This window comes from Gopherus flavomarginatus, chromosome 4, assembly GCF_025201925.1.
Source record: "Gopherus flavomarginatus isolate rGopFla2 chromosome 4, rGopFla2.mat.asm, whole genome shotgun sequence".
NCBI lineage: Eukaryota > Metazoa > Chordata > Testudines > Testudinidae > Gopherus > Gopherus flavomarginatus.
In genome coordinates, this window is record NC_066620.1 from 125,589,869 (window position 1) to 125,601,912 (window position 12,044).

A 12,044-nucleotide genomic window follows, 5' to 3' on the forward strand; every position below is an offset into this window, starting at 1 on the left:
CTCTCTTCCATGCTATGTTTGTCTTTGATGACTATCGTTCCATCAGCCATCATGAGCAAACCTGTGCCCACCTTTGAACCTCCATGGGCTGGCTTCAAGGAATCAAAGAACTTCTTTGTTTCATTTGTTTCTGCATATATTTGAATGTCTTCTGCTACCTTTACCCACCATTTATCTTGTATCAAGCGTAGTTGTCTTTGTGCCTTGCTTTGCAGGTGTTCAAATCTGTTTCTCTTTGAGGAGGACTGAATATCATTTGGCCAGATTTGGAAAGCCTAATTTTTTTCTTTCAAGAGTACTGTGATTTCCTCCTCATTTTCATCAAAGCAGTCATGGTAAGCCCTTTTCTTCCATCCAAGGACGTCAGTTTGTATCGTACAGGTTTTTGTACTGACTCTCTAAATTCCTCCTATGAGACAGGTTTATCACCAAAGTTGGTCTCTAGTGAACTGTGTCTCAATAGGATGCATAATTTAGTTTAACAATATCAGGGGACATCTTGATTGGTATTGGGCGTTTCAGGCATGTGGGTACCATGTTAGATTCAGTATTGACCTAATCATTCTATGATCCATCCAACATTCTGCACCATGCATGGCTCTGGTGATCCTGACATCCCTTATGTCACATTGTTGGACAATGATGGGCTCTATTAGATGCCATTGTTTGGATCTGGGGTGCATCCATGTAGTTTTATATTTGTCTGCCTGTCTGAAGATGGTATTTGTAATTGTCAGACTATGTTCTGCACCCTTGCTTAGGAATAGGAGACCATTTTAGTTCATTTTTCCAATGCCATTTTTCCCAGTGACACCTTGCCAGTAGTTGTTATCATTACCTACTCTTGCACTGAAATCTCCTAGGATGATTAGCTTGTCACTTTGTGATGTTGATTTGATGAGAGAGTCAAGATCAGAGTAGAACCATTCCTTAGCATCATCATGCGCTTGATAAAGTGGGCGCATATGCACTGATGATGGTAGCAAATCGTGACTTATTTAGTGGTAACCAAAGTTTCTTGGGTCTTCCATTAGTGCCTATTGAAAAGTCTTCAAGACATTTCAATAGTTTGGTTTCTCTGGCAATTCCCACTCCATGGATTCTATCTTTGTGTGGTTCTTTTCCCTTCCAAAAGAAGGTGTAACCCCCAGCCAGTTCTGTAGTAATGTCCTCGTCTGCCAATCTAATTTCACTGAGTGCTGCAATGTCAATGTCATACCAGGCTAGCTCTTTGGAAAGGAGCGCTGTTTGTCTTTCAGACTGAGAGGTATCGTCTTTGTCTGTCATAGTCCTGATGTTCCAAGCAGCAATCTTTAGTGCTTTTTTAGATATCTTTGGTTTTCAACTGCGTTGGGGAAAATCTGCCAGCTGTGGTAAACTGTCCGGATTTAATTTGGGCAGGCAACATTTCAGGCACCTTTTCTAGCCCCTTCTCTTACAAAGGGAGAGCAGTGCAATCCTAAAAAGGGCTGCTCTGTCACCTGGGCTGCTGCCCTTGGGTCAGGGATGGGTGACCAATGTCCCAGGCCACCTGCATGCAGGCTTGTGGCTACAACTACCCAGTAATCATCTTCACCTGTCGCTTTGCCACTCCCCCATCACCACAGGATTTTTGAAGAGAGAGATGCATGAATGACGTGTGCGTGAAGTTGATTAAAAAGGGAGAGTCATTGCACTGGGACAATCCCATTCTCTTGTCTGCTGAAGCTTGGCCCAGTGGCACAAAGACTGTTACAACTGGAGGCTTCGTTAGCTGCAGTGGATAGCCATGACTTCTGTAGTGCCCCATCATGCCTTTCGCCTTCCATAATACGTTGCTGTGTAATACAGTACTAAGTATATGTTGTCTGTCTAAGGGCTTTGCTACACAAGGAGTTATTTCAGAATAGTTAATCCCGATTAACTCCTCTTAATTAATTTGATGTGTGTACTCTCTTATTCTGAACAGGAGTACCTTATTCCAAATTAGTTTAATTCGCATGGAGTTAATCTGAAATAGTTAATATACTTTAAATTCCTACCCTACCCTATAGTGGATTAATTTTCCTGTGTGGATAAACTCTAAACCAACTACATTTGTTTTATATGTGATCATGATACTTGAGATGGCTCCCATGGAACCAATTTAGCCTAGTTATGGAAAATACCGTTTCTATGGGTGCTGCTGCCCCAAGAGCAAATCTGCAAATATCAACCCTTGCCAGTCTGCAGTCACCTACACAAATGGTCACTGAACATTTTTCTGCCCAAGGCAACATGCAGTCATTTGTATGATAGTCAGCCCTGAGGGACTGCCTGTGATAGTTGCTTAACTGGGGAAGTTATAACAAAAACTCAGTATAATGGGCACATACTTGGTCAGTGCCAAGTGGTTACGAGGTGCTTAACCAAGTGAAAAATAGGTGAAAAATTCTAAATTCTGCAAAATTTGAAAAAAAAAAAGAGAAATTGCAGTTAATATTTCCACTGTTGTATTTTTGTTGAGCACTGTAACATATTCAGACTTCTTTTAAGCGGCCTCTTCTCTTAATTGGGATGATATGATGTCCAATTTAAGAGGGCTCTGAGATGTGTGTATGTATACATCATATATACAAAAACAGAACTGTGTGGAGCGAGAAATGAAAAATATTTTAGCAAATTAAGGATAACCAATGACTGAAGAAGTTAAAATATTTCTGATAGCATGTTACCTATCTTGCATATTCTCTTTTATGCTTAGTCCAGATTTTTAGTTTTATTAGAACTTTATTTTTTTTCTTTTACTGTGTCACAAATATCTGCACTTAAGTGCTTTAGATGGAAATCGCCTGTGACAAGATTGCATAGCCTTTGCCTTGGAGGAAAAGAAATACAACAATTACTGATGTATTTGTCAATACCTATTCTCCTGGTTGTGTTGTGTTTTTTTTCCTCTGCTGTTGGTTTAGTCTTAGGGATTTAAGTGTAAGCTTCTTTCTATCCCTGTCAAATCTTGATTAAATACATGTAGTGCAGTGGCATCTTCCAGTATGTACAGTTAAGAGGAAGTGTTTAATTTTTAAGCAGGCATCAGTGCCTACAGTAAACTTTGTTTATTGAAATCATTCCTAAAGTAATTCTCAATAACAAAAAAAGTTCCTTTTTTTACAGTTACGTTATTTTTGTATAGCTTTATCCAGCAAGACATTGAAGTTGCTCAGCACCTCCCAGAATATGGCCCCTAGAGATAATTTAAGATCCAATTCTGTTTCCCTTGATGTCAGTGGCAAGATTCCCCAGACTTAATGAGAGCAACTGCATGCTCATTGTATGAGTTCTGTGAGAGAAACTAAGGAGAGATACGCCTTTGCAGGGAAAGAAAGATATGTCTTTGGTGTGCAGAATAATGGTTCTGTTGCAAACCAGACTGGCATGTAAACCAGAGCAACAGCATGTGATTCTTTGGATGGCACCTGCCTGTAATGAATGCCTACTCTTTTTCTTGTGTCTACTAGGTTCAAAGGCTATCTGTTGGAAGCATCCCTCGTTCTATGGTGGTTGTCCTGGAAGATGACTTAGTGGACAGTTGCAAGTCAGGTGAGGGCAATGGAGTGTTCCTGTGTAAAGTTATATATAGTTTCAGTTACACACTTTTGTACCTTGGGTGTTTTCAAGTTTATATTTCATTTGAAAGAAGGCATCTCCAATAATGCTGTTAGTTTTAAGGGCTTGTCTGATGGGAAACGCTCATGTGTCACTTTGTTATTGTGTTAAGTCAGTGTGTTAACATGGTAAATTAATTGTGTTGCAGAAAAGACCATCCTCTTATGTGACATCATAACATTTTGGCAGAAAAACATTGCTCCAGAAGTTATTTTGAGACCTGTGAATGTGAGGATACTGAATCTCCATTCCTAAACTTGTACAGCCCCAAAGACCTTGAGACTGGTGACAGTACAAACAGTTTAGTGTCCCTTTGGTGGTTTGGGAAACCATATATCATAGCTTCTTGTCAAAGAAGGATTGCAGGTAGAAACATCAGCGTAGTGTGCAGTGACTGTCAAAAAAGCAAACAACCCATTAGGATGTATGAAGAATGGGATAGAAAATAATATTCAGAATGTTATAAGTCTATTATATAAATGGATAGTACCCCCTCCTCAGCAATACTGTGTTCACTACTGATCACTTGCTCTCAAATGATACAGAGGTCAAGGTTTACCAAAGCCGCACTGGCTGCTGTTGTAGAAAAGAAACAAGATTAGATGGTATAATCCAATATAGCAGCTTCTATGTAATTGGCCAAGACTGATCCAATATAGCAGCAAATTAGAATGAAGTGGGAAAAGGGAGAGTGCACAGAGCCCCTGGTGTGGGAGAATGGGGGACATGGAATGAGGACAAAACACAGACTCCCTGGGATATAGGGAATAGGGAACAATGGTGTGGGGGGAGAGGGACATGGGGAACACATGAGTCCCTTGGCATGTGGTGGTTAGGAAATGGGAGGCACACGGAAACTCTGGCGGGGGGAAGAATGGTGGACCCTGGTATGGAGGGAGGCAAAAATAGGGGCGGCACACAATGTGGCATGGAGGAGAGAATGGAGGACAATAGTATGGGAGAAGGAATGCACACACATTGCTGCTGGCATAGAGTAGGGGGTTGGAGGAAGTCCTTGAAATACGGATGTGAGAGGGTGGCACAGCTGGAGCTTATGTGGGGGAATGGAGGGAATGCATGGATCCCCTGATGTGTCCAATGCATTCAGCCTACAGAAACAGCCAAGTGGTTGTATAGAGTTATGGCACCTCTGAACGAAACAAATAGCATAAAGCACAGAGTTCCACTTGTGATTTAGATCAAAACTCTGTATCAAAACAAAAGAGCAAGTGGAAGTTTTAGTATTTACAACAATAAAGGTTTTTGACTAATTGTATCTGCAAATCAAAAGACACGACAAGAATACAAAAAAATAGATATTAGATGAAATTTGGTCCCGTTTTAGGTTTAATAAGCCCCAGTGAAAAGTTTCTATGAAATATTGCAGGGCTTTTATGAATGCATGAAACCTGAAAGTGAAATTGACTATAAACAAACCTTAGACTAAGTAGTCTTATTTTCATTGACTGAAGCAATAGAGATTAAACAAGTAAATAAAGAGCATTAATAGTAAAAGTAAATAATATACTTTTTAGATGTCACTGTTGCTTGTTAAATAGTTAAGAAATTTTTAAAGTAAGTTTTTGAACCTGATAGTTTTTCTTTATAACTCTTAAGACAGGTTGTATTCATTTCTTTTGTTTGTTTTGGATTCACAATTTAAAAAAAAATGATTACAACATTTTATTCCCAGCTTTTATTCATAGATATAAAAAAGGGTGCATGATGTTGCCTATTTTAGAAATGCAGTAATTAGAGTAAATTCTTTTTTCTAGCAACATCTGCTCTACAAAGGCCTAAACTGCCCTATTATGTTTAATTTAGCTGTTAATTTATGTATCTGCATATACTGAGCAGGATGTTACAGTGACTAATTTTGTCCTTACTAATAGGTGATGACATCACAGTGTATGGAGTGGTAATGCAGAGATGGAAACCCTTTCACCAGGATGTGCGCTGTGACCTAGAGATTGTTTTGAAAGCCAATTACATTCAAGTGAACAATGAACAACTGACAGGGGTTATAGTTGATGAGGAGGTTCAGAAGGAATTTGAAGACTTCTGGGAAAAGCATAAGCGTGATCCCTTAGCAGGTTTGTAGATGAAAGTGAAAACAGGAACGATGCTTGGATTCTTGCTGGAGATAACACTGAAAATTATATTATTGACAACGTTTTTCCTTCATTCCCTCATCCTACACTCCTCCTTGGAAGCTATTGGCACAGTTGTAGTGCACCTTCAGATCCCATTCAGTTCAGGGGCGTTGTGCACTCAGCTCTCCTGCTTCTCAGGCTGTCAAAGCTTGTCTCAGGCAAACAGGACAGACTTCCAAGAACTTTGTTTTAAAACTGTGTATAGCATGTGTTGGTGTGCTTGTTTGTCTTGCCATGGCAGTTTAAGGAATAATTTCTTGCTACACAAAATTTCCAACAAAGGAATATAAAATTCTTATTTGAAACTAACTTAAAAAATAGGACACACTTAGAATCCACACCAAAACTGTACTTTCATAATTTTAATTTTGAGCCTTATGCCACTGTAGTTTCCACAATGTGTTATGTAGCACTTAACAGGGAGTGAGCCTGAGTCAGAAATGATAAGAGTATTAGAAAAAACACAATGCTGTTATGTGCAACAAGAAAAAAAACACAATAGGTCAGTCGCAGCACTGTGAAGCGATGGTTTGGGTCAGATCTGGTTTTAGTCAGCATTGCTCTGTTGACTCTGCTAATAGCTTAAAAATATGTCTCTGTGTCTCTGTACCTAATACTTCTGTGAATCTAGATTTATTTATGTGTTTATAACAAGTCACACACCTGCGTAATGTTAAAGCCAATCTGTTTCTATAACACTTTTACATATTAAAAACAGCTTTAATTCTTAAACTACAGTTCTTCATACAAAGTCTGTCCTACTGGCATCTTCATAAGAGAAGCAAGATGTAACTAGTCTTTGAGGGAAAACTTCATAGTCAAATAAATAAGCACACCAGGTGGCAAACACATTAGGCAATCATGTGCTGTCTTCTTCGTGGCCACATACACATTACCTCACCTTTCATTAAACGTTTTGTTCTCCCTAGTATTATGGAGTGGTTTTTGGTTGGTTGTTTTTGTTTTAAATTTGAGCAGCTATGGTTAACTGATGATCTGTATTGTATAAACTCTAACCAGCTTCCAGATGTTTTATATGTTCTTCATTTACACAGAGAGCCTGGTTTGCCATTGTATTACTTTGGATTTACATTGGGGTTATGCTGACATAAAACTGGAGTAATGCAATGGTGAATCATGCCCTGCATCTTAACCATGCTGCACAGCCCATAGGTATAGCACATCACATCTTACTCAATGTAGGCCTCATTCTAGCCTTAATATGCTTACCTTCTACCTTTGTAATGGTAAATCCATTAATCTAACACACCATGTCTTCACATACTTACTTCCAAGTATAAAACATCCTTTTTAGGGATTCACAGCACTTCCTTTTCTTTAAGGTTGGTTGCTCAGCTCTGTGTGCTAACAGTGAAGGGTAATATATAGTCCCAGAATCCTGATCTCTGATGTGCTGCTAGTGTCAGTCCTTCAGGGGGCAGAATTAATTCTATTACATCTCTCTTCACTGCCAGCAAAATCAGATGAACAGATTGGAACATTTCAGTTCTTGAGAGAGTATATGGACAGTGAGGGAGAGACTGCATAGGAAAGGGTGAGAAGATAGGGAGATTCAGTAAAATAAAAATAGAGGAGAAAAATGAGCCGATTTTCTGCCTCATGTACAGTACAATATATCTTGGCATTAAACATTGGGTTTTTTTAAGTCAGTGGAGCTGTACCAAATTACACCAGCTGTTTATCTGGCTCTCTGGTTTCTATCTGCACACAATGTACTAGCATTCAAGAGGATAAACTGAGGGGCTGTAAGAACTTGGCCTCTGTGGTTTCACCTGTGAACTAAAGTATTCAGTCTCAGGACTTCGTACGGTGCCCAGCATCCAAGTATCTGAGTGCCTTCCACCTTAAACTGGCATAGCAAGGCCCTTATATTGATTTACATCAACTGAGGATCTGTTCTTTAAAGTGAAGGATGTTTGGGTCTAACAGCTGCTTGGGGGGGTTGTCTGAGGAGAGTATGTTAACTTACATCAGATTTGACTTTAAAACAGTGCTGAGTGCTGCCTTTCACTTCTTTTCTAGGAAGGAATGAAATTTTGGCTAGCTTGTGTCCCCAGGTTTTTGGATTGTATCTCGTGAAGTTGGCTGTAGCCATGGTGCTTGCTGGGGGTGTACAAAGGGCTGATGCTGCAGGAACTCGAGTAAGAGGTTAGTATTCTTGTTTCTAACAGTACATGTCTTCCCTCCATACATACAAACATTCAAAATGAATATTAGAGCAAATAAAGCTGTAGAAACATAATCATTCTGAGTGAGAATATTGTTTAATCAGCATTTGAGTTTCCTATTTTTAGTTTTACTTTTTTCGTTTTTCCAAAATAACTTCTGCGATAGAAACCGGTTTTCAATGCCCCATTGAATAAAGTATTAAAAGCAATTGTTTTAGGTAAAACAAAGGTTCAGATTAAAAGTAGTTTTATAAATGACATTTTAAAATGATTTTGTAGTAGCACATCCCTAATGGTATTTGGCGTCAGAATGGAATATTAATATTTCCATAGTGTGAATCTCTATCCTGCGTTGAAGGGAAAAAATAAGATTCCCCCTACTCTACTTCTTAATGCCAGATTTTTCCATCTGTGATTGTCAGCATGTTTCTCTTAAAACTGTTACTGTAAGCTATTTGCCTGGTGAGTCTCCTTCTGTTGTTATTAGATGGCAAATGTGCCAGGTGGTATGTAGGTCATAGACTATGTAGTCTAAAATAATGTGTGTATATACAAGTATGGAATATATGTTTTTTTAAAAATACTATAGCAGCCAAATCAAGTCATATAGATCCTGAAAGTGAAGTCATTTTGTTTATATTGTTTATATAAGTTATTTAAATCATTTTAGAACTCTTTGATGAGGTACTTAATAATCAAAATATTTACTTTTGTAATTGCTTTGTATTTGGAAATTATTAAACTTCATGATTATTTGACATAACAAAATATTTTCAGTTATTATCTAATAAGAAAAAAAGGCTGACTTTATTGCTTATTTGTACAATAATTAAAGTACACCTCTACCTTGATATAACGCTATCCTTGGGAGTTAAAAAAAATCTTACCGCATTATAGGTAAAACTGTGTTGTATTGAACTTGCTTTGATCCACCAGAGTGCACAGCCCTGCCCCCCCGAAGCACTGCTTTACCGCGTTATATCCAAATTCGTGTTATATCGGGTGGCGTTATAGCGAGGTAGCGGTGTAGTTAAATATTGGGATCATAACTAAGCAGTGGTTCCGATTCCCTTCATTACTCAAGGTGGAACTGAAAAATTTACCATAGCTGGCATCTGCAAAACAAGTCTGTTAAAATATGAAAACAAGTAACTGGATGACCCTATAAGGCTGGCTATGTGATTATTTTAAAGAATCTTTTATGATGAGAATTGAGTTTGAACGCTGCAATATGATTAGGTACTACTTTTGAATTATACAGTTTTATCACATCTGAGTGATGTTAGATATGACAATATTACACCTGAATTATTTATTGTATCGTATGTTAAGAGGTAAATTTTATATGAAGAATTACATTTATTATTTTAGTTAAAAACTCTCTGTCTTGTCTGTCTTTATAAATGTAGTAGTCAGTATGCCACCCAGGCAATCTCAAGCTTTGTGTATTTATTTTTTCCAAAGGTGAATCACATCTTCTGTTGGTTGGAGATCCTGGCACAGGGAAATCTCAGTTTCTCAAATATGCGGTAAAGATTACACCACGATCTGTGCTTACTGCTGGAATTGGATCTACAAGTGCAGGTATCTGATGTTCCAGGCTGGCCAAGCAGGGTGTGCTCTTAATTTTTATTACAGTTTATCTGGGAGTCTCCATCTAAGCAGAGAGGGGTTTTATGTTTGAGCAGTGATATAAGCTATTCTTGATTGTATTAATCTAGAAAAAATTGCCATGGAACTGGACAAGTGAGGGCTGGGATGGCTCCCTATAGATCACTGGGAATACATCAGCCATGTATCCATTTCTCTTGTGGTGGGAACAAACTTGCTTCACCCAGCCCCTCTAGTGGGATGGTGTGGTAGGATCTCTGTCAGGATTCTCATGGAGCCTCCCCCAAAGGATCATCCTACTGTTGTTGCTTTTTAGTTGTTTTCTTTTCCCCCCTGCAGAAAATTATTCAGGCCTATATTTTTTCTTTTTCTGGCTTTTTTTGATTCTTCCAGAATGAGTACACACTGTGTGGCTGTTACATGCAGTAGGATCATTCTCTTTCTGCTTAACAGAGACGACTCCTCTTTTCTCTTCCTCTCCATGCTTTGAGTGGGTTGCAGGTTGAGAGTCAGTTCCCTGCTATAAGGCACTGCCTTGTGCAGCTGAAGCCTTATCTCAACTCTGGTTCATAAAGAAACATCTGAAGAGCAAGTTTTTTCCCCCTTAGTATGCCCCGGATGGCACCAAATGCCAGGGGTTGTTAAGAACTCTTCCTGAGGGACAGTACAAAGCCTCAGGTCCTTCTCCCACCCTTGGAAATTATGCAGTTTGAACAAAGTGCTGTACAATCAATATATGCAGGAATCTGTATATACCTCAGGAGTAAAGGACAAAGGATTTCAACTAGTGCATTTAATAGAAATGTGTTTCTCAGACAGTGTTGCTCTTCTTCCGTTTCTATGATAGGGAAACAGCATTGTGTTTAAATGGGAAAAACAAAAGAATATCTTTTCCTAGTCCCTTAGCCCTGTCCATCAAGTGTGTATGACCTATATACAGAGGATTTGTCATTAAATACTATTACTCCTGACTTTAAAATCAAAATGTTTGCAAGCCTGTCTACAGAGGAGCCACAAGAATGTTCATGCTCAGGATCACCTTGAATAATCCATCAATAATAAGAACAGAACAAGCTGTACTTTGGGCTTGTTCATGTTTCCTCAGGGGACTGGTGTCTCACAGATAGTGACCTGGACTAAAAACCTTGCAGTCATTTCGTATATTATTGCACCCTCCTTCGGCAGTAATGATTACGTCTGCGATTTAGTCACAGAGGTCACAGAATCCATGACTTCCAAAGACCTCTGTGACTTCAGCCAGCACCAGCTGGGAGCTGCAGAGTCCCTGCCAGGCAGACCCCCACAGCTCGTGGCTTCTGCAGGTGGCAGGGGGGACCCCCAGAGCTCCGGGCGACAAGGGAACCCCTGCAGCTCAGAGCTACCAGTGGAAGGGGGCCTGGGAGCTCTGAGCCCTCAGGGGTGGTAGGGGCCCCTGGAGCTCCCAGCCCGCCCGCAGCTGCCCAGACTCCCCATTTTGCAATGGATATTTTTAGTAAAAGTCAGGGAGAGGTCACAGGTTTCTGTGAATTTTTCATTATTGCCTAGTATTAGAGGGGTAGCCGTGTTAGTCTGGATCTGTAAAAGCAGCAAAGAATCCTGTGGCACCTTATAGACTAACAGACGTTTTGGAGCATGAGCTTTCGTGGGTGAATACCCACTTCTTCAGATGCATGTGGTGGAAATTTCCAGGGACAGTATATATATGCTAGCAAGCAAGCTAGAGATAATGAGGTCAGTTCAATCAGGGAGGATGAGGCCCTGTTCTAGCAGTTGAGGTGTGAAAACCAAGAGAGGAGAAACTGGTTCTGTAGTTGGCAAGCCATTCACAGTCTTTGTTCAATCCTGAGCTGATGGTGTCAAATTTGCAGATGAACTGAAGCTCAGCAGTTTCTCTTTGAAGTCTGCTCCTGAAGTTTTTTTGCTGCAGGATGGCCACCTTAAGGTCTGCAATAGTGTGGCCAGGGAGGTTGAAGTGCTCCCCTACAGGTTTTTGTATATTGCCATTCCTAATGTCTGATTTGTGTCCATTTATCCTTTTCTGTAGAGACTGTCCAGTTTGGCCAATGTACATAGCAGAGGGGCATTGCTGGCATATGATGGCGTATATTACATTGATGGATGTGCAGGTGAATGAACCAGTGATGGTGTGGCTGATCTGGTTAGGTCCTGTGATGGTGTCGCTGGTGTAGATATGTGGGCAGAGTTAGCATCGAGGTTTGTTGCATGGATTGGTTCCTGAGCTAGAGTTATTATGGTGCGGTGTGCAGTTACTGGTGAGAATATGTTTCAGGTTGGCAGGTTGTCTGTGGGCAAGGACCGGCCTGCCACCCAAGGCCTGTGAAAGTGTGGGATCATTGTCCAGGATGGGTTGTAGATCCTTGATGATGCGTTGGAGGGGTTTTAGCTGGGGGCTGTATGTGATGGCCAGTGGAGTCCTGTTGGTTTCTTTCTTGTGTTTGTCTTGTTC

At 40.0% G+C, this 12,044-nt stretch overlaps 1 protein-coding gene across 2 annotated transcripts in view; it reads left to right on the plus strand.

Annotated features, from left to right (window-relative positions):
- MCM9 (minichromosome maintenance 9 homologous recombination repair factor) overlaps positions 1-12,044 on the plus strand; it is a 78,320-nt gene that overhangs the window by 17,661 nt on the left and 48,615 nt on the right. For both annotated transcript variants that reach the window (XM_050949472.1, XM_050949473.1), the window contains exons 4-7: positions 3,477-3,558; positions 5,517-5,717; positions 7,821-7,946; positions 9,431-9,550. In XM_050949472.1, coding sequence (XP_050805429.1) covers positions 3,477-3,558; positions 5,517-5,717; positions 7,821-7,946; positions 9,431-9,550 — 529 coding nt within the window. The remainder of the gene's footprint in view (positions 1-3,476; positions 3,559-5,516; positions 5,718-7,820; positions 7,947-9,430; positions 9,551-12,044) is intronic.